This window comes from Haliotis cracherodii, unplaced genomic scaffold (genome assembly GCF_022045235.1).
Source record: "Haliotis cracherodii isolate W230 unplaced genomic scaffold, xgHalCrac1.p SCAF_5, whole genome shotgun sequence".
Taxonomy (NCBI): Eukaryota; Metazoa; Mollusca; class Gastropoda; order Lepetellida; family Haliotidae; genus Haliotis; species Haliotis cracherodii.
In genome coordinates, this window is record NW_027266308.1 from 67429934 (window position 1) to 67454411 (window position 24478).

The 24478-nt window shown below is 41.3% G+C and overlaps 1 protein-coding gene across 1 annotated transcript; it reads left to right on the forward strand.

Annotated features, from left to right (window-relative positions):
• Window positions 1-538: 538 nt before the first annotated feature.
• On the forward strand, window positions 539-22797 carry LOC139444181 (acid-sensing ion channel 1-like). The gene is made up of 8 exons (XM_071225078.1): window positions 539-897; window positions 5719-6256; window positions 8747-8845; window positions 13264-13411; window positions 15246-15314; window positions 17437-17614; window positions 18586-18677; window positions 22542-22797. The coding sequence occupies exons 1-8, from the start codon at window positions 695-697 to the stop codon at window positions 22691-22693; spliced, it is 1479 nt and encodes a 492-aa protein (XP_071081179.1). The 5' UTR covers window positions 539-694; the 3' UTR covers window positions 22694-22797.
• The last annotated feature ends 1681 nt before the right edge of the window (window positions 22798-24478 follow it).

Genomic DNA, 24478 nt, shown 5'->3' on the forward strand with positions numbered 1-24478 from the left:
CCGATTGACTGCCGTGCCTTTATGAGCGGGTTATCTGGTGGTACAAACGGGTAACGTCCAAGCAATCAACTCCAGAAAACCACCAACTGCTGTACTGGCATTTGTCAAATCACTTAATGGAAGATGGCCGTTAATACATCATGTGCAATAACTCTCCACGTTAGGCGCGAGTATCGACCGTTTGTTCAGAATAATGGAAAGTAGCAGTAGTCATACTTAACTTACAATTAACCATCGCTCTTGTCCACTTTGAAGGTTATTATTTTCATAGACATTAACACGTGGCCAAGTAGACGGTGTGTACATGGCGACTGTCACTGGAGGAGTTCTGGGCCCCGTTCGAAAAGCGATCGCAGCACAACGACAGTCGTAAGTCTATGTTAAAGTATGGTAGTTCCGATCACTTAGAGCAAAGATAGCTCTGTGAAACGGACCCCTGAACATCGAATGCGTTTGCGCAGATCGTATCAGGGCAACGACTTATCGTATGTAGTCTGTGTCGGTTTAAAGTTCACTGGACTAGATGTGCATAAAACACAGGACTACCAGATGCGCCTTACATGGAATCTGAACAAAGCGTGGAGACGTGGAATAAGAACAGTTAATGGTTATTATGATTGACTGACATGTATTTCTGATTGATGGACTTCTGGCACCACTTTCAAAAAAGGATTCCAATCTGCTGGCACCAAGTATGGAAGAGGATAGTCACACCTGCAGGTGCCCATGTCGAGATCAGCTGCCACCAAATCCGAAAGAGGGCGATCTCCAGGATAGAGTAAAGAAAACATGCATGACTAACAACGACGTCTCCCAAGTATGGCGGGGCTTTCTACAGGAGACCACCTTGCATGGGTGTAAGAACGCTGAAGACAGCCAGCGAGGGTCCGTACACAGGTATTATGATGTTGCCCATTTCGTGGTGATATTATGTATTTATCTGAAAATATAAATTTATGCCGACTCTACATCAGTCTGCGTCATTGAAACATATAGAGAGGTTATCTCACGAGTGTATTTTGGGATGGTATATGTCCTGTTTTAGCAATAAACATTGTATTTAGCGAGCCTTGGCAAGCTAAGTACATAGTACTTATGCCTAATACATGATATTTACCATCCCAGAAGCATGATACCGTTTTATAAAATAGGGTCATGGGTGGCCCAGTCGTCTACGGCGTGCTTTCACTATGCAGAGTTGCGTCCCTTGGGCACGCCAGAGACGTATGATAGTGGGTTCGAAACCGGGTTCGCCCCTATTATGTTTCAATGTTTGTCAGTACCACAGCCGTGTTCATGGGTTTTAACCAAAGTGGTAAACGTCTAAGACATGCACCACTTCGCGCTTTCCTCCCACTACAAGCTGACACAACATTATATGGCGGGAATGCTGTTCAAAGCCTCGTTAAACCAACTCACTCACTCTGTATTACATCTTACCGCGGCAAAGATGTTAACTGACTTTATAAAAAAAGTCCATTTTTTTATAAAGTCAGTTAACACCATTACCGCGGGAAGATGCCTGTATTATTGTATGCCATTCTTAATTCTCTATCGTTGAAAAGCCTATTCCCTTCTCTCACAAAAGGTTTTCCTGGACTATGCGCATTAATATACATTAGAGGTGGTGCAACTTCATATAGGCAAAATAACAAAACTGTTTATCAAGTTATATCTCCCAAGTTACCAAAACTGAGTTATGCCTCAGTTACGTCAATGTTATACATCTTATACCAATGTTTTGATGATGATGTCATAGCGACTGATTTGAGACAACCATTGTCTGAAGAGCATTTGATTCCAAAGGCTAATTACCCTGTAGCCATGACATGTATATGTCTCCATAACTTAATTGTCATTATTTATAAGACGCTAATCCCTGTTGTTAATCCTCACCAACATTTCATTGTATATTGACTGTCAGCCATCCTGATCGAGATGTGCAAGTATGCCACTGATGAATTACTGTTGTTTATATATATGACTTACTAAATGTCACGTGACCCTGGTCAAGAGAGAGAGAGAGAGAGAGAGAGAGAGAGAGAGAGAGAGAGAGAGAGAGAGAGAGAGAGAGAGAGGTCTTACCCTTAGCCTAGCAACGGTTAGGCTGGGTGCTCCTGGGCACCAAGACAACAGCCACTACCTGACCTGGCACATAGTGTTTTTTGTATATATATCCACCTATGTAAAGTAAAATTGTACATACTGCAAGCCATCGCCTCCAAGTTGTCACTTCCTACCGAGAACCAAACGCCGACCCCTTGCATATACGAGTATGCAAATCATCCATTAATCAACGTCAGACCAACGCGTTGTTAATGATAACAATTATCCCAGTAATGTGTCGCCGATCGATCACGGGCAGACAAAGGCGGCGACATGATTGTAAACACAGAAAGTAGCACCTATATGATATTGATTCCCTGTGTTGCAATACCACATTTCACGATGTCCCTATGCCATATTTAATTGTGTTGCAAAAGTACATTTTACAATGTCACTATACCATATTTCACCGGATATATCCATCTGTCTAGGAGTCAACTCAGTGAAACTCTCCCTCTTCTGTTGCCATGGCTCTGTACAATGTATCTCTCTCCCATCTGTTGTCATGACTCTGTACAATGGCTCTCCATTGATTCTGTTGCCATGGCTCTGTACAATGGATCTCTCTCCCATCTGTTGTCATGACTCTGTACAATGGATCTCTCTCCCATATGTTGTCATGACTGTGTACAATGGATCTCCATTAATTCTGTTGCCATGGCTCTGTACAATGGATCTCTCTCCCATCTGTTGTCATGACTCTGTACAATGGATCTCTCTCCCATCTGTTGTCATGACTCTGTACAATGGATCTCCATTGATTCTGTTGCCATGGCTCTGCACAACGGATCTCTCTCCCATCTGTTGTCATGACTCTGTACAATGGATCTCCATTGATTCTGTTGCCATGGCTGTGTACAATGGATCTCTCTCCCATCTGTTGTCATGACTGTACAATGGATCTCCATTGATTCTGTTGCCATGACTCTGTACAATGTATCTCTCTCCCATCTGTTGTCATGACTCTGTACAATGGATCTCCATTGATTCTCTTGCTAGGGCTATGTACAATGGATTTCTCTCCAATCTGTTGTCGTGACTCTGTACAATGGATCTCTCTCCCATCTGTTGTCATGACTCTGTACAATCGATCTCCATTGATATTCTTGCTAGGGCTCTGTACAATGGATCTCTCTCCCTTCTGTTGCCATGGCTCTGTACAAAGTATCTCTCTCCCTTCTGTTGCCATGACTCTGTACAATGGATCTCTCTCCCATCTGTTGTCATGACTCTGTACAATGGATCTCTCTCCCATATGTTGTCATGACTGTGTACAATGGATCTCCATTAATTCTGTTGCCATGGCTCTGTACAATGGATCTCTCTCCCATCTGTTGTCATGACTCTGTACAATGGATCTCTCTCCCATCTGTTGTCATGACTCTGTACAATGGATCTCCATTGATTCTGTTGCCATGGCTCTGCACAACGGATCTCTCTCCCATCTGTTGTCATGACTCTGTACAATGGATCTCCATTGATTCTGTTGCCATGGCTGTGTACAATGGATCTCTCTCCCATCTGTTGTCATGACTGTACAATGGATCTCCATTGATTCTGTTGCCATGACTCTGTACAATGTATCTCTCTCCCATCTGTTGTCATGACTCTGTACAATGGATCTCCATTGATTCTCTTGCTAGGGCTATGTACAATGGATTTCTCTCCAATCTGTTGTCGTGACTCTGTACAATGGATCTCTCTCCCATCTGTTGTCATGACTCTGTACAATCGATCTCCATTGATATTCTTGCTAGGGCTCTGTACAATGGATCTCTCTCCCTTCTGTTGCCATGGCTCTGTACAAAGTATCTCTCTCCCTTCTGTTGCAAGGGCTCTGTACAATGTATCTCTCTCCCATCTGTTGTCATGACTCTGTACAATGGATCTCCATTGATTTTGTTGCTAGGGTTATGTACAATGGATCTCTCTCTCATCTGTTGTCATGACTGTACAGTGGATCTCCATTGATTCTCTTGCTAGGGCTCTGAACAATGGATCTCCATTGATTCTGTTGCTAGGACTCTGTACAACGGATATCTCCCTCTTCTGTTGCCATGGCTCTGTACAATGGATCTCTCTCCCATCTGTTGTCTTGACTCTGTACAATGGATCTCTTTCCCTTCTGTTGCCATGGCTCTGTACAATGGATATCCATTGATTCTCTTTCTAGGGCTCTGTACAAATTTATCTCTCCCTCCTCTGTTGCCTTGACTCTGTGCAATGGATTTCCATTGATTCTGTTGCTAGGGCACTGTACAATGGATCTCTCTCCCATCTGTTGTCATGACTCTGTACAATGGATCTCCATTGATTCTGTTGCTAGGGCTATGTACAATGGATCTCTCTCCCATCTGTTGTCATGGCTCTGTACAATTGATCTCCATTGATTCTGTTATTAGGGCTCTGTACAATGGATTTCTCCCATCTGTTGTCATGGCTCTGTACAATGGACCTCCATTGATTCTGTTGCTAGAGCTCTGTACAATGTATCTCTCTCCCATCTGTTGTCATGACTCTGTACAATGGACCTCCATTGATTCTGTTGCTAGGGTTCTGTACAATAGATATTTCCCTCTTTTGTTACCATGGCTCTGTACAGTGGATCTCCATTGATTATGTTGCTAGGGCTCTGTACAATGGATCTCTCCCTCTTCTGTTGCCATGGCTCTGTACAATGGACCTCCATTGATTCTGTTGCTAGGGCTCTGTACAATGTATCTCTCTCCCAGCTGTTGCCATGGCTCTGTACAATGGACCTCCATTGATTCTGTTGCCATGGCTCTGTACAATGGATCTCTCTCCCATCTGTTGTCATGGCTCTGTACAATGGACCTCCATTGATTCTGTTGCCATGGCTCTGTACAATGGATCTCTCTCCCATCTGTTGTCATGACTCTGTACAATGGATCTCCATTGATTCTGTTGCTAGGGCTATGTACAATTGATCTCTCTCTCATCTGTTGGCATGGCTCTGTACAATGGATCTCCATTGATTCTGTCGCTAGGGCTATGTACAATTGATCTCTCTCTCATCTGTTGGCATGGCTCTGTACAATGGATCTCCATTGATTCTGTCGCTAGGGCTCTGTACAATGGATCTCTCTCTCATCTGTTGGCATGGCTCTGTACAATGGATCTCCATTGATTCTGTCGCTAGGGCTCTGTACAATGGATCTCTCCCTCTTCTGGTGCTAGGGCTCTGTACAATGGATCTCCATTGATTCTGTCGCTAGGGCTATGTACAGTGGATCTCTCCCTCTTCTGTTGTCATGACTCTGTACAATGGATCTCCATTGATTCTGTCGCTAGGGCTCTGTACAATGTATCTCCCACTCTTCTGTTGCCATGGCTCTGTACAATGGATCTCTCTCCCATCTGTTGTCATGGCTCTGTACAATGGATCTCCATTGATTTTGTTTCTAGGGCTCTGTACAATGGATCTCCATTGATTCTGTTGCTAGGGCTCTGTACAATGGATCTCTCCCTCTTCTGTTGCCATGGCTCTGTACAATGGCTCCCCCTCTACCTTCTGCTGACCGGGCTCATTAAAATGGATCTGTATTCCTTCTCTTGCTACGGCTCTATAAATGACCTCCTTTCTACTTCCAGGGCACTGTGGACACTCCTGGTCCTCGGGATGCTGGGAGGTCTTCTCTTCACACTCTTCCAGTCCTACAAAGACTTCTGCGAATACAGGGTAATATCTAAAACTCAGATCAACGTGGAACGAGAAATGCCATTTCCTGCAATAACTGTCTGTAATATGAACAATATAGATGTCTTTGAAAAGAACATCTCCCAGACATTGAAGAACTACTTATTCAATTTCACAATCTATGGCAATCTTCCACCAGTTAATTGGTCAGATCCTAAATCACGTGAGCTAGAACAACTCACGCTCAGCTATGTAAATGAACACTATTCAACAAATATGTCTAAGTTCATATCGGCTGTGAGATGGCGAGGTACTGGAGAAATGACTTTTAAGCCAGTCAATGCCTACGTTGGGAAATGCTTCGTGGCGAACACCAATCTTACAGATGTAGCTAAATCCACGTTTGAAGGCCGCAATGGAGGACTGGAGATGTTTCTCAACATTGGGGATGAAGGAGCGATCATGGAAGGGGACTTGACGGCCGGCGCAATGGTATTGTTATAGTGCAAAACATTTCAATACTTTTATTTAAAATAGTGCAAACCATTTCAATACTTATTTAACATTTCATTTATCTAAATACCTAACTGGTTCAACATGTTTCCAAGTGCACCGAAATTCTATGCCCTTTGTCTGTTTAATATATTCAGCAAACATTCGGCGTATCCCCTCTTATCATAAGCCCCTCCGGGCAGGACCCTTAATCTCTATCGCTATCTATCAATTTCAATTAACACCTCCTTACGTCGCCGGCTCTTACGTATATACATACACGTGGGACAATGACCTTGCACATGTTATGTAATACCTCGCTGTACAAAATCCGACTGACATGAGACAGCCAGAAGGTAAATGACAGCGAGTCTCCACCCGGAAAGATTGGCCACTCGGTCCCGGTGTGCGTTCTGTCACGTTATTATGAACATGTACCTTTTCTACTTATTCCAAACCATCAACAATAAACATGGCTGCTGTCGTCATAAACTTCACCCCTGAGTTTTGTCATCCGTCATCACCCTGAGCTACCATCCGAGGGCTACCAAACCTACGCCCTTGGACAACATGGCCAGATAAACCTCTCTAAGTCTTGTGAACCAGTACGTTGGACTCATCAATGTCCAAGCACTAACGTGAACTGAAGTTTATCACCTCACACCTACTATCATTTTGACACCAACTCCCTAAGTGGACTACAAGCCCTCCAAAACAAAAATACCAAAAAACGACCTAAATTAATAAACCAAATACTTAAAAGCTCCAACGACCTAACAAAAGCAGACAAACAAATAACCTTCTTGAGGATTCCCGCCCATGTAGGAATTTACGGCAACGAAAGCGCCGATAAAGCAGCTAAATTATCTCTCAAAATACCAGAAATAAGCCTAAACCTACCCATCTCAAAATCAGAAATTAAAAGTGTAAACGAACAAAAAATATCAAAACTCAAATAGCCAAATCAAAAAAGTGCTCAGAAAACCACTAGCCAAACCTAAAATCCTACACCCCTCAAATAAAATTGACAGATTAATTACAAAACTCCTAACAGGACACACTAACCTAAATAACCACCTAAAAAAACTTAAAAGACACACCACAGGCAACTGCCCCCACTGCAAACAACCCGAAACCACCGAACACGCACTCATCCACTGCACCCACTACCAAACACACAGAACCACACTAGAAACCACCCTCAATCTAAATAAGGTTCCTACTCTAGATGAAATACTAAACCCTCAAAATAAACTAGAAAACTTCAAGGCCCTAGGCGTAATCCTAATCAAAACAGACCTAATTAAGCGCATCTAAAAACTAATTAATCTACCAATCCAAAATCCAATAAACATACAAACACCCACCTCACCCAGCCCCCTTAGTTCCCTCCTCCACCCACCTCGGCATTTATTCCAAATATAAAAATTCCAAAAATTCAATATAATTAAGCAATCCCTAAAAGCCCCCTCTTGGGTTGCACACACCACTTTCACTCTTTTCGGAATACACTAAATGGTCTGGCCAGGCCCGTGTGCGAAATACGCTACAGTCAGAAAGCGCACGTTAAATCTTCTATATTAGTCGGTCAGTCAGACAGCCAGAAGGTAAATGACAGAGCGAATCTCCACCCGGGAAGATTGGCCACTCGGTCCCGGTGTGCGTTCTGTCACGTTATTATCAACATGTACCTTTTCGACTTATTCCAAACCATCAACAATAAACATGGCTGCTGTCGTCTTAAACTTCACCCCTGAGTTTTGTCATCCGTCATCACCCTGAGCACGGACCTATATAACCAAGTCCGTGCACTGAGCTACCATCCGAGGGCTACCAAACCTACGCCCTTGGACAACATGGCCAGATAAACCTCTCTAAGTCTTCTGAACCAGTACGTTGGACTCATCAATGTCCAAGCACTAACGTGAACTGAACTGAATTACCTCACACCTACTACCATTTTGACAATGATTTGTGGTCAGTGAAATTTCTATTTGTGGTCAGTGAAATAAATTTCATAAATACAATGTTTGAATAATGACACACAAAAAAATTATCAGAAAGACAAGTGTCGTTAAATCAATTAAATGTATATTTTGAACTAGCAGATTTGTTTTAAAAGAATGTTTTTGTAAAACACTGATGACAAATCACACACATCATTACGCCTGGTCCAGACTCGACTATTTACAGACCGCCATCATATAGCTGGAATATTGCTGAGTGTTGCGTTAAAAAAACAAACAAACAAACTAACTTACAATCTTTACACATACCCCACCTCAAAAATGTTAATTCTTGCAAGCGCGGATACAGCGTTTTGGGAGAATGGTGCATACTGTGATGACTAGTCGAATTGTGTCAGATGAATGTGAAACAACTTGTGTTAGGTACTCCCCTGCTTTGAGCTTGTTAAACACGTTTTCTTATTATCTAATATACATGTACACGACTATGACTATCAGTACAATGGAAGTCTCAATGTTAAAGATATTTCTGCACGAGCCCAAGGAATATGCGAGGACGTTGGAGAGCGGCATCATGGTGGCCCCTGGTAGCTCGTTCTTCATCGACGTCAGGCAAACCAAGGTGGGATTGATGAGTGTGCATCCTTTAATGTTGTCAATAATGAATCCTGAACGAGTCACTAGGTGTTATAACATTTGAGCGTAGTGTAGGTTATACCGCTACCGCTTAACTTGAGGTCATAAAATTTGTTACACATCATAAGGTCACTCACTCTTTTTACATGTATTTCTATGATTGTTTTGACGGGTGCTGTTTGCCTGAAAACCATCCCCGTAGTAGAGCGTCTGCACAGAGAGCAGGGGTCTGGGGTTCGATCCCCGGTCGCGTCATTCCAAAAGACGTCAAAAGATGGTACTTGTTGTTACTCCCGTTATTCTACTCCCGTTATACTTAACGTTGTATCTGCTACTCCCGTTATGCTTAACGTTGTATCTGCTACTCCCGTTATACTTAACGTTGTATCTGCTACTCCCGTTATACTTAACGTTGTATCTTCTACTCCCGTTATACTTAACGTTGTATCTGCTACTCCCGTTATACTTAACGTTGTATCTGCTACTCCCGTTATACTTAACGTTGTATCTGCTACTCCCGTTATGCTTAACGTTGTATCTGCTACTCCCGTTATGCTTAACGTTGTATCTGCTACTCCCGTTATACTTAACGTTGTATCTGCTACTCCCGTTATACTTAACGTTGTATCTGCTACTCCCGTTATACTTAACGTTGTATCTGCTACTCCCGTTATACTTAACGTTGTATCTGCTACTCCCGTTATGCTTAACGTTGTATCTGCTACTCCCGTTATACTTAACGTTGTATCTGCTACTCCCGTTATACTTAACGTTGTATCTGCTACTCCCGTTATACTTAACGTTGTATCTGCTACTCCCGTTATACTTAACGTTGTATCTGCTACTCCCGTTATGCTTAACGTTGTATCTTCTACTCCCGTTATGCTTAACGTTGTATCTTCTACTCCCGTTATGCTTAACGTTGTATCTTCCAATTCCGTTATACTTAACGTTGTATCTGCTACTCCCGTTATACTTAACGTTGTATCTGCTACTCCCGTTATACTTAACGTTGTATCTGCTACTCCCGTTATACTTAACGTTGTATCTGCTACTCCCGTTATACTTAACGTTGTATCTGCTACTCCCGTTATACTTAACGTTGTATCTGCTACTCCCGTTATACTTAACGTTGTATCTGCTACTCCCGTTATACTTAACGTTGTATCTTCCAATTCCGTTATGCTTAACGTTGTATCTGCTACTCCCGTTATACTTAACGTTGTATCTTCCAATTCCGTTATGCTTAACGTTGTATCTGCTACTCCCGTTATACTTAACGTTGTATCTGCTACTCCCGTTATGCTTAACGTTGTATCTGCTACTCCCGTTATACTTAACGTTGTATCTTCTACTCCCGTTATACTTAACGTTGTATCTGCTACTCCCGTTATGCTTAACGTTGTATCTGCTACTCCCGTTATACTTAACGTTGTATCTGCTACTCCCGTTATGCTTAACGTTGTATCTGCTACTCCCGTTATACTTAACGTTGTATCTTCTACTCCCGTTATACTTAACGTTGTATCTGCTACTCCCGTTATGCTTAACGTTGTATCTGCTACTCCCGTTATACTTAACGTTGTATCTGCTACTCCCGTTATGCTTAACGTTGTATCTGCTACTCCCGTTATACTTAACGTTGTATCTTCTACTCCCGTTATACTTAACGTTGTATCTGCTACTCCCGTTATGCTTAACGTTGTATCTGCTACTCCCGTTATACTTAACGTTGTATCTGCTACTCCCGTTATGCTTAACGTTGTATCTGCTACTCCCGTTATACTTAACGTTGTATCTTCTACTCCCGTTATACTTAACGTTGTATCTGCTACTCCCGTTATGCTTAACGTTGTATCTGCTACTCCCGTTATACTTAACGTTGTATCTTCTACTCCCGTTATGCTTAACGTTGTATCTTCCAATTCCGTTATACTTAACGTTGTATCTGCTACTCCCGTTATGCTTAACGTTGTATCTGCTACTCCCGTTATACTTAACGTTGTATCTTCTACTCCCGTTATACTTAACGTTGTATCTGCTACTCCCGTTATGCTTAACGTTGTATCTTCTACTCCCGTTATACTTAACGTTGTATCTGCTACTCCCGTTATACTTAACGTTGTATCTGCTACTCCCGTTATGCTTAACGTTGTATCTGCTACTCCCGTTATGCTTAACGTTGTATCTTCTACTCCCGTTATACTTAACGTTGTATCTGCTACTCCCGTTATACTTAACGTTGTATCTGCTACTCCCGTTATGCTTAACGTTGTATCTGCTACTCCCGTTATGCTTAACGTTGTATCTGCTACTCCCGTTATACTTAACGTTGTATCTGCTACTCCCGTTATGCTTAACGTTGTATCTTCTACTCCCGTTATACTTAACGTTGTATCTGCTACTCCCGTTATACTTAACGTTGTATCTGCTACTCCCGTTATACTTAACGTTGTATCTGCTACTCCCGTTATGCTTAACGTTGTATCTTCTACTCCCGTTATGCTTAACGTTGTATCTGCTACTCCCGTTATACTTAACGTTGTATCTGCTACTCCCGTTATGCTTAACGTTGTATCTTCTACTCCCGTTATACTTAACGTTGTATCTGCTACTCCCGTTATACTTAACGTTGTATCTGCTACTCCCGTTATACTTAACGTTGTATCTGCTACTCCCGTTATACTTAACGTTGTATCTGCTACTCCCGTTATGCTTAACGTTGTATCTGCTACTCCCGTTATGCTTAACGTTGTATCTTCTACTCCCGTTATACTTAACGTTGTATCTGCTACTCCCGTTATACTTAACGTTGTATCTGCTACTCCCGTTATACTTAACGTTGTATCTGCTACTCCCGTTATACTTAACGTTGTATCTGCTACTCCCGTTATGCTTAACGTTGTATCTGCTACTCCCGTTATGCTTAACGTTGTATCTTCTACTCCCGTTATACTTAACGTTGTATCTGCTACTCCCGTTATACTTAACGTTGTATCTGCTACTCCCGTTATACTTAACGTTGTATCTGCTACTCCCGTTATACTTAACGTTGTATCTTCTACTCCCGTTATGCTTAACGTTGTATCTACCACTCAGGTTATGCTTAACGTTGTATCTGCTACTCCCGTTATACTTAACGTTGTATCTGCTACTCCCGTTATACTTAACGTTGTATCTGCTACTCCCGTTATGCTTAACGTTGTATCTGCTACTCCCGTTATACTTAACGTTGTATCTGCTACTCCCGTTATGCTTAACGTTGTATCTGCTACTCCCGTTATGCTTAACGTTGTATCTTCTACTCCCGTTATACTTAACGTTGTATCTGCTACTCCCGTTATACTTAACGTTGTATCTGCTACTCCCGTTATACTTAACGTTGTATCTGCTACTCCCGTTATACTTAACGTTGTATCTTCTACTCCCGTTATGCTTAACGTTGTATCTACCACTCAGGTTATGCTTAACGTTGTATCTGCTACTCCCGTTATACTTAACGTTGTATCTGCTACTCCCGTTATACTTAACGTTGTATCTGCTACTCCCGTTATACTTAACGTTGTATCTGCTACTCCCGTTATGCTTAACGTTGTATCTGCTACTCCCGTTATACTTAACGTTGTATCTGCTACTCCCGTTATGCTTAACATTGTATCTTCTACTCCCGTTATACTTAACGTTGTATCTGCTACTCCCGTTATACTTAACGTTGTATCTGCTACTCCCGTTATACTTAACGTTGTATCTGCTACTCCCGTTATACTTAACGTTGTATCTGCTACTCCCGTTATGCTTAACGTTGTATCTGCTACTCCCGTTATGCTTAACGTTGTATCTACCACTCAGGTTATGCTTAACGTTGTATCTTCTACTCCCGTTATGCTTAACGTTGTATCTTCCACTCCCGTTATGCTTAACGTTGTATCTTCTACTCCCAATATGCCTAACGTTGTATCTTCGAGTCTCATTATACTTATATACCACACAGTGAACCCAAATATTAACAATTTAAATGTATACCTTTATTAGAATGTTGCTTTCGGGAGGAAGGAATGGTCTGAGGGTCGAAAACCACAAGGCGGAAAGTTTGTTTGTTTGTTGTTTAACGCTGCACTCAGCAATATTCTAGCTATTTGACGTCGGTCTGTCAATAATCGAGTCTGACCAGTCAATCCAGTGATTGACTTCATGAGCATCAATCTACGCCATTAGGATACGAGGACATGCATAAACCAAGTCAACGAGCCTGACCACCCGATCCCGTTTGTCGCCAAGTAAAGTGGCCTTTTACGGCAAGCATGGGTTGCTGAAGACATAGTCTTTTCCGGATGTACGGGTCAGACGGAAAGTAATGTTTGCTGAATGGTCTCATGATTCATTTGAGGAAACCTGTGTTTGCAGTACAAGTACATGCCCGCCCCCTACAAGTCGTATGGCGACTCCTACTGCGTCGACGTAGACAGCACCTACAGCTACGACGGATGCATGCGAGCGTGGGCGTCTACACAAGCTGCCACAGCGTGTAACTGCACCAGCGTAATTGAACCACGTACGTTTCATATACACCTGAATACCTTCTCTCTGGCAGACATGCCCTACAAAACAGGAGTGTATTCACACAGGGAATCTGCCTTCTGAATTAAATATCCTGTTGCACCAGGTGTCCATTTAGATGTCAAAATATATGCCAGCATGTTGGGTTCTATGTTCAATATCCTAATGGTGGATGTTTCGTGTAGTTATATCCTACATGGTGTATGTTCCGTGTTGGTATATCGTACAAAGTTTATCATCAGTGTAGTTTTATCCAACATGGTGTATGTTCCGTGTAGTTATATCCTACATGGTGTATGTTCAGTGTTGGTATATCCTATATTGTGTATGTTCATTGTAGTTATATCCTACATGGAGTATGTTCCGTGTAGATATATCTTATATGATGTATGTTACCTGTAGTTATACCCCATGTGGTGTATGTTCCGTGAAGTTATAGCCTACATGGTGTATGTTCACTGTAGTTATATCCTACATCGTGTATGTTCACTGTAATTATATCCTACATGGTGTATGTTCACTGTAGTTATATCCCATGTGGTGTATGTTCAATGTAGTTATATCCTATATGGTGTATGTTCACTGTACTTATATCCTATATGGTGTATGTTCACTGTAGTTATATCATATATGGTGTATGTTCCATGTAGTTATATCCTATATGGTGTATGATCCATGTAGTTATATCCTATATGGTGTATGATCCATGTAGTTATATCCTATATGGTGTATGTTCAGTGTAGTTATATCCTACATGGTGTATGTTCCATGTAGTTATATCCCATGTGGTGTATGTTCCGTGAAGTTATAGCCTACATGGTGTATGTTCACTGTAGTTATATCCTACATGGTGTATGTTCACTGTAATTATATCCTACATGGTGTATGTTCACTGTAGTTATATCCCATGTGGTGTATGTTCAGTGTAGTTAAATCCCATGTGGTGTATGTTCCATGTAGTTATATCCTACATGGTGTATGTTCAGTGAAGTTATATCCTACATGGTGTATGTTCACTGTAATTATATCCTACATGGTGTATGTTCACTGTAGTTATATCCCATGTGGTGTATGTTCCATGTAGTTATATCCTACATGGTGTATGTTCAGTGTAGTTATATCCCATGTGGTGTATGTTCCATGTAGTTATATCCTACATGGTGTATGTTCACTGTAATTATATCCCATGTGGTGTATGTTCAATGTAGTTATATCCTATATGGTGTATGTTCACTGTAATTATATCCTACATGGTGTATGTTCCATGTAGTTATATCCTACATGGTGTATGTTCAGTGTAGTTATATCCCATGTGGTGTATGTTCCATGTAGTTATATCCTACATGGTGTATGTTCCATGTAGTTATATCCTAACATGGTGTATGTTCAGTGTAGTTATATCCTACATGGTGTATGTTCAGTGAAGTTATATCCTACATGGTGTATGTTCAGTGTAGTTATATCTTACATGGTGTATGTTCAGTGAAGTTATTTCCTACATGGTGTATGTTCAGTGTACTTATATCCTACATGGTGTATGTTCAGTGAAGTTATATCCTACATGGTGTATGTTCAGTGTAGTTATATCCTACATGGTGTATGTTCCATGTAGTTATATCCTACATGGTGTATGTTCAGTGTAGTTATATCCTACATGGTGTATGTTCAGTGTAGTTATATCCCATGTGGTGTATATTCACTTTAGTTAACGTAATCCGTTGTCAAACTGCTAGACTAAGACTAATACAAGTAAGTAGCCACTCACACACGGGGCAGACACGTCTATGTATTAAACTCAATTTAAACTCACACCACACCTGATGTTCCAGTTGAGATCCAGGAGAAGTACCCAGATTGTTCCATGCGGCAGTTCTCGGAGTGCTACGTTGTTGCTCATGGTAAGTTAACAGATGGGATGTTGACACCTGGTAGGGAAGCTTGTAGTAGATTAACACAGTGCGAGGTAAACGCATGGTTATATAGGACAACACACGGTTATTAACACATGGTATGTTTACAAATGGTATCTTAACACATGTGATGTTTATCAGTGATAGTTTAACACATAGTTGTTAACGCAGGGTGTGTTTATCAATGATATGTTAAACTATGTAAGGCTAGACATCAAGGCATGTTAACCCATGGTATGTATACATATGTTTTCTTAACGCGTGGCATGTTTACTAAGGTACGTTAACCCATTATAGGTTAATGCATGTTAACACATGATTGTTTACCGCATTGTATGTTAACAAGCGGTTGGTTACTGCATTGTATGTTAATACATGGCTGGTTATCGCATTGTATCTTAACACATGAATTGTTCCAGCATTGTATGTTAACACATGGTTGGTTACTGCAATATGGTTAACACATGGTTGGTTACTGCATTATGGTTAACACGTGGTTGGTTACTGCATTATGGTTAACACATGGTTGGTTACTGCATTATGGTTTACACATGGTTAGTTACTGCATTATGGTTAACACATGGTTGGTTACTGCATTATGGTTAACACGTGGTTGGTTACTGCATTATGGTTAACACATGGTTGGTAAATGCATTATGGTTAACACATGGTTGGTTACTGCATTATGGTTAACACATGGTTGGTTACTGCATTATGGTTAACACATGGTTGGTTACTGCATTATGGTTAACACGCGTCTGGTTACCACATTGTATGTTAACACACGGTTGGTTACTGTATTGTACGTTAACACACGGCTGGTTACTGCATTGTATGTTAACATACGGTTGGTTACTGCATTGTATGTTAACACATGGTTGGTTACTTCATTGTATGTTAACACACGTCTGGTTACTGCATTGTATGTTAACACATGATTGGTTACTGCATTGTATGTTAACACACGTCTGGTTACTGCATTGCACGTTAACACAAGGTTGGTGACTGCATTGTTTGTTAACACACGGTTAGTTACTGCATTGTATGTTAACACACGGTTGGTTACTGCATTGTATGTTAACACACGGTTAGTTACTGCATTGTATGTTAACACACGGTTAGTTACTGCATTGTATGTTAACACACGGTTGGTTACTGCATTTTATGTAAACACACTGTTAGTTACTGCATTGTATGTTAACACACGGTTGGTTACTGCATAGTATGTTAACACACGGTTGGTGACTGCATTGTATGTTAACACACGGTTAGTTACTGCATTGTATGTTAACACACGGTTGGTTACTGCATTGCATGTTAACATATGATTGGTTACTGCATTGTATGTTAACGCACGGTTGGTTACTCTATTGTATGTTAACACACGGTTGGTTACTGCATTGTATGTTAACACTTCGTTGGTTACTGCATTGTATGTTAACACACGGTTAGTTGCTGCATTGTATGTTAACACACGGTTAGTTATTGCATTGTATGTTAACACACGGTTGGTTACTGCATTGTATGTTAACACATGATTGGTTACTGCATTGTATTTTAACGCACGGTTGGTGACTGCATTGTATGTTAACACATGGTTGGTAACCACATTGAAGGTTAACACTTCGTTGGTTACCGCTTTGTAAGTTAAGAGATGGTTGGTAACCACATTGAAGGTTAACACTTCTTTGGTTACCGCTTTGTAAGTTAAGGGATGGTTGGTAACCACATTGAAGGTTAACACTTCGTTGGTTACTGCTTTGTATGTTAACACATGGTTGGTAACCATATTTAATGTTAACACACGGTTGCTTACCGCATTGTATGTTAACACATGAATTGTTACCGCATTGTATGTTACCATGGCCGTTGTCGTGATGCGTTTGAGCGATCGGTTAAATTGTCATATGCTTTGTGTTTTTCTTATCAAATTTTATTTTTCCGGATAAGGTGATGTTAAATTTTAGAAACATTGACAAAAATAACCCAGACATTTAAATGACAGCTTTCCATGCAATGTTACTTGGGGTGACGTTTCTTTTGCAGTTCAGTATATTAAATAAACTATATGTTTACAAACAACATATTCCATATATTTAAATGTTGACAGGATATTTTTTGAAACAAACACTACGTGAGGACTTCACAGCTTGTCAGAAACCCTGCTCCTACGTGCGGTACGATACCGGAATATCCTTCGCCAGGTATCCGTCTGAGCCGGCAGGTCACTACATAGTCGACCTGATACGTCAACAGGGATATGCAAATGTTACCGTTGACTATTTAAGGTAAGCACGGGTACGATGTAGGCTATACCAGATAAGCACATGTATAAAGTAATAAACACGTATATCAGATAAGCACATGTATAAGGTAGTCAGCACACAAGAGTACTTCAGTTGCACATATACGAGGAAGGTTATAACGACTTCAAAATAGATATAAAATGAGATGTAATGTGAAACCCTATCTGGATGTGCAATATAAAACCCTTGCTATCCGTATATGCAATGTGAAACCCTATTTTAAAATTACGTAAAATATGAAACCTCTGCTACCCTTATATCAAATGTGAAATGCTATCAATCAATTATAACGAAAAATGTGAAAAAATGTGCTAACTGTACTAGCACTATAAATCCATATCTAACTTTTGAGGGGCGGTCGGGTAGCCTGGTGGTTAAAGCGTTCGCTCGTCACGCCGAAGACCCGGGTTCGACTCCCGACATGGATACAATGTGTGAAGCCCATTTTTGGTGTCCCCTGCTGTGATATTGCTGGAATATTGCTAAAAGCGGCGTAAAACCATACTCACTCACTCCAACTTTTGATGAGAAGCACCTCAACAATGTCGGTGTGTATTTAGAAAATGAACCCATAGAAGACAAGTTTAGATCTAAACATGTTTTGGGATGAGTTTGAATCCTAAACGGATTACACATTCGGTGTGTTTCATCTAAACACGTTTAGAGTCTATACGGGTCTTTTCAACATTTTCAACACGTTTAGCTGTTAAACACAATCCTCAACACAATGGGACCAGGAACACGCTTAGGTTTGGTTCGGGATCTAAACACATCTACAATGTATGTGCTTCCTAATTTTCCACCAGATTCCATTAAGATCATTTTTTTTAACTCGATGAACGTCGCAAGACTTCGGTCTCAATTCGGAAACAAATATTAACACTAATATTTAAATAAAATGTACTTGCTGTCGTAAATAGAGGAATTATGAGCAAAACATGTTTCAATTCCAGGAGGAATGTAATACTAGTTAAGATATACTACGACCGGTTCATTACCCAGCGTGTGGAGTACTTCCCAGAAGTCACCATCAACGGCATACTGAGTAAGTCACCATCAACTATGTTAAGCGTAAGTCACCACGACCTGTGTTTAGAGTAAGTCACCACGACCTGTGTTTAGAGTAAGTCACCACGACCTGTGTTTAGAGTAAGTCACCACAAACTGTGTTTAGAGTAAGTCACCACGACCTGTGTTTAGAGTAAGTCACCACGACCTGTGTTTAGAGTAAGTCACCACAAACTGTGTTTAGAGTAAGTCACCACGACCTGTGTCTAGAGAAAGTCGCCAAAAACAGTGTTCAGAGTAAGTCACCACGACCTGTGTTTAGAGCAAGTCACCATCAACTATGTTTAGAGTAAGTCACCACAAACTGTGTTTAGAGTAAGTCACCACGACCTGTGTTTAGAGCAAGTCGCCACGTACTGTGTTTAGTGTAAGTTGCCACGAACTGTGTTTAGTGTAAGTCGCCACGAACTGTGTTTAGAGTAAGTCACCACGACCTGTGTTTAGAGAAAGTCGCCTATGAGTGTTCAGAGTAAGTCACCACGACATGTGTTTAGAGGAAGTCGCCACGAACTGTGTTTAGAGTAAGTCATCAAAACAGTGTTCAGAGTAAGTCATCACGAACTGTGTTCAGAATAAGTCACCACGACCTGTGTCTAGAGAAAGTCGCCACGAACTGTGTTTAGAGTAAGTAATCAAAACAGTGTTCAGAGTAAGTCATCACGAACTGTGTTTAGAGTAAGTCGCAACCAACTGTGTTTAGAGCAAGTCATCACGAACTGTGTTTAGAGTAAGTCACCACGACCTGTGTTTAGAGAAAGTCGCCAATGAGTGTTCAGAGTAAGTCACCACGACCTGTGTTTAGAGGAAGTCGCCACGAACTGTGTTTAGAGTAAGTCATCAAAACAGTGCTCAGAGTAAGTCATCACGAACTGTGTTCAGAGTAAGTCACCACGACCTGTGTCTAGAGAAAGTCGCCACGACCTGTGTTTAGAGTAAGTAATCAAAACAGTGTTCAGAGTAAGTCATCACGAACTGTGTTTAGAGTAAGTCGCAACCAACTGTGTTTAGAGCAAGTCATCACGAACTGTGTTTAGTGTAAGTTGCCACGAACTGTGTTCAGAGTAAGTCGCCACGAACTGCACTTAAAGTATGTCACCACGAACTGTGTTTAGAGTAAGTCGCCTTAGTGTGTCACCTACTAAGTCAATATGAGCAGCCCAATGAGTAAGTCAGTTTCAACAGCCTCCTGAGTAAGTCAGTTTGAACAGCCAATCGAGTAAGTCAGTGTGAACAGTCTACTAAGTAAGTCAGTATGAAATGCCTACTGAGTAAGTCAGTATGAACAGTCTACCGAGTAAAACAGTATGAGCAGTCTTTTGAGTAAGTCAGTATGAACAGCCTAGTTAGTAAGTCAGTATGAGCAGCCTACTGAGTAAGTCAGTTTGAACAGCCTACTGAGTAAGTCAGTTTGAACAGCCTACTGAGTAAGTCAATATGAACAATCTACGGAGTAGGGCAGTATGAACAGTCTACTGGGTAGGGCAGTATGAACAGTCTACTGGGTAGGGCAGTATGAACAGTCTACTGGGTAGGGCAGTATGAACAGTCTACTGAGTAAGTCAGTATGAACAGTCTACTGAGTAGGGCAGTATGAACAGTCTACTGAGTAGGGCAGTATGAACAGCCTATTGAGTACGTCAGTATGAACAGCCTACTTAGTAAGTCAGTATGAACAGCCTACTTAGTAAGTCAGTATGAACAGCCTACTGAGTAAGTCAGTTTGAACAGCCTACTGAGTGAGTCAGTATGAAAAGCCCTCTAAGTAAGTCAGTATGAACAGCCTATTTAGTAAGTCAGTATGAACAATCTACGGAGTAAGTCAGTATGAACAGCCTATTTTGTAAGTCAGTATGAACAGCCTACTGAGGATGTCAGTATGAACAGCCTACTGAGTAAGTCAGTTTGAACAGCCTACTGAGTAAGTCAATATGAACAATCTACGGAGTAGGGCAGTATGAACAGTCTACTGGGTAGGGCAGTATGAACAGTCTACTGGGTAGGGCAGTATGAACAGTCTACTGGGTAGGGCAGTATGAACAGTCTACTGAGTAGGGCAGTATGAACAGTCTACTGAGTAGGGCAGTATGAACAGTCTACTGGGTAGGGCAGTATGAACAGTCTACTGAGTAGGGCAGTATGAACAGTCTACTGAGTAGGGCAGTATGAACAGTCTACTGGGTAGGGCAGTATGAACAGTCTACTGAGTAAGGCAGTATGAACAGCCTACTGAGTAGGGCAGTATGAACAGTCTACTGAGTAGGGCAGTATGAACAGTCTACTGGGTAGGGCAGTATGAACAGTCTACTGAGTAGGGCAGTATGAACAGTCTACTGAGTAGGGCAGTATGAACAGTCTACTGGGTAGGGCAGTATGAACAGTCTACTGAGTAAGGCAGTATGAACAGCCTACTGAGTAGGGCAGTATGAACAGTCTACTGAGTAGGGCAGTATGAACAGTCTACTGGGTAGGGCAGTATGAACAGCCTATTGAGTACGTCAGTATGAACAGCCTACTTAGTAAGTCAGTATGAACAGCCTACTTAGTAAGTCAGTATGAACAGCCTACTGAGTAAGTCAGTTTGAACAGCCTACTGAGTGAGTCAGTATGAAAAGCCCTCTAAGTAAGTCAGTATGAACAGCCTATTTAGTAAGTCAGTATGAACAATCTACGGAGTAAGTCAGTATGAACAGCCTATTTTGTAAGTCAGTATGAACAGCCTACTGAGGATGTCAGTATGAACAGCCTACTGAGTAAGTCAGTTTGAACAGCCTACTGAGTAAGTCAATATGAACAATCTACGGAGTAGGGCAGTATGAACAGTCTACTGGGTAGGGCAGTATGAACAGTCTACTGGGTAGGGCAGTATGAACAGTCTACTGGGTAGGGCAGTATGAACAGTCTACTGAGTAGGGCAGTATGAACAGTCTACTGGGTAGGGCAGTATGAACAGTCTACTGGGTAGGGCAGTATGAACAGTCTACTGAGTAGGGCAGTATGAACAGCCTACTGAGTAGGGCAGTATGAACAGCCTACTGAGTAGGGCAGTATGAACAGTCTACTGAGTAGGGCAGTATGAACAGTCTACTGGGTAGGGCAGTATGAACAGCCTATTGAGTACGTCAGTATGAACAGCCTACTTAGTAAGTCAGTATGAACAGCCTACTTAGTAAGTCAGTATGAACAGCCTACTGAGTAAGTCAGTTTGAACAGCCTACTGAGTGAGTCAGTATGAAAAGCCCTCTAAGTAAGTCAGTATGAACAGCCTATTTAGTAAGTCAGTATGAACAATCTACGGAGTAAGTCAGTATGAACAGCCTATTTTGTAAGTCAGTATGAACAGCCTACTGAGGATGTCAGTATGAACAGCCTACTGAGTAGGGCAGTATGAACAGTCTACTGAGTTAGTCAGTATGAACAGTCTACTGAGTTAGTCAGTATGAACATCCTACGGAGTAAGTCAGTATGAACAGCCTACGGAGTAAGTCAGTATGAACAGCCTATTGAGTACGCCAGTATGTACAGCCTGCCTATTGAGTACGTCAGTATGAACAGCCTACTGAGTAAGTCAGTAGTAACAGCCTATTGAGTAAGTCAATATGAACAGCCTAATGAGTAAGCCGGTATGAACAGTCTACTGATTAAGTCAGTGTGAAAAGCCTACTGGACAAGTCAGTATGAACCTATTGAACACTGAGTACCGACTAAGTCGTCATGAACATCATTTTGACTAAGTTATCAAGAACTGAGGTCAGATGGCCAAAAGCATTTAATCTGCTCTCTCCTTCCAGGCAGCCTGGGTGGTCAGATGGACTATAGCATTTAATCTGCTCTCTCCTTCCAGGCAGTCTGGGTGGTCAGATGGGCTTCTTCCTGGGAGCGAGTCTGGTGACGGTGGCGGAGATAGGGCAGACTTTGTTCATGATGTTGTGGACGCTGTTGAGGAAGATGATGAAGTATGGTGGCACCAATACTAAAATAGCTTCTCGCAAGTGATAGGCCTACAGTTAATTCAGTCGCGAAGGTTGTTGCTGCAGGTTCCCGGATTTGGTGTTAGAATAATGCAGACGTTAAATGCACATTGTGCATAGTTAATATGTAAAAATACCCCCCATTAGCCTATCATAAACGTGTGTCATTCATTGTGAAACAATAGGTTTAAAGAAACAAATGTATTTTGACACATGGAGTAAGATTTGTTCCCCTTTGACCACTAATGTGTCCTTGCCCTTGACTATGGCGCTTACTTTCTACGTATTTTAATGAAACAATATGGCCGCAGTCAAATTAGCAAAATGTTTTTGTTACCAACTGCTAAGGGCTTTGAGGAGTAATGATGCCAGAGGAATCTCAAACAAACGCTAAGAGAAAGGAGACAGGGCACAGATGCCTGACATAATGGATGCGTTGAGGAAGAGTGCGATTGATGCTGATTTTGTCGCCAGCAGTCATCCGTGGGGAAATCGGCGCCCAAACTGGTTTGCTGTCGCCGTATAAGTCGGACAAAGCCACGGTAAGCTGACTGGAGAAAGAGTGTGTTGTGTTCGAGGCCACGATGAAGAAGTTACAGGTTGAAAACAGAGTTAGCAGCTTTCTCGCAAAGGCTGATCTCAAGAGTGCGTACAGATCTGTACGACTACACCAGAGTAGCTAGGACACTACAGGACTGTGCTGGAGGTCGTTCATTGATTACCGACCTCTCAGGTCTGTCAAAACTATTATGAGGACTTTTCCTACATCAACTGGCAAGTCGACATGGGTGTAGTTAAAGTATGCACATAAAGTTTTAGGAGACTTTGGCACTCATTTTCCCTGCTTCGAGATGGTGCCAGTCATGGAAAAAGAATGAAATTATTACATCTGATAATATCTGAGCTAGATCATTTATCAGTAAAGGTTCTTAAGAGTTAATTCTACCAAGAGTAAAATCATTATTTTTCGTAAGGCAGGTAGGCTTAAAAGCTATGAAAAGTTTTTTCTTAATGGCAGCCCTCTTGAGATAGTCCCCAGTTATAAATATCTTGGAGTACATTTTCTAGCTCGGGTTCCTGGTATAAAACTCAAAAGATATTATCCCAACAAGCTTGGAAGGTAATATTATTGTTACAATCACATATGTACAATTTTCACAAACTTTCCCTGAAAATGTTACTTCGTATTTTTGATGTTAAAGTACTGCCCATATTATTATATGGCTCAGAGATAAGTGGATTTCATCCCTCTAAAGATATTGTAAATGTTCATGATAAATTCTGCAAGCTTATTTTGAAACTGAGAAGAACTGTTCCTAATATTGTAGCAAGAGCTGAACTTGGGAGATACTCGTTAAAAGTAAACCAACATCTGAAAATTATTAAGTACTGGCTGCGTTTATTAACTCAGAACGAAAACAGTATATTATATCACACGTATGTGTACCAGTATGACCGGGCAGAAAAGGGTAAAGATTGCTGGGCACTGAAAGTTAAAAATCTGTTGTTTTCCTTTGGATATGGTGAAATTTGGAATAGACAATCAGTTTCTTGTATCCATTCATTTATATCCGCTTTTAGAACAAGATGTATTGATATTGATAACCAGTGTCTCTTTGAATCTTTTGACAAATTATCTTCATTATATTTGTATAAAACAATAAAGCTATCAAATGAATATGAAAATTATTGAAGTGTTGTGAAAATTGCTGCATTTAGGATTATTCTCTCACAGTTTCGCACGTCGAGCAGTGATCTTATGGTATCACAGGGTAGAAAGTTAGGTATTCCAAAGTGTGACTTTGTCCAT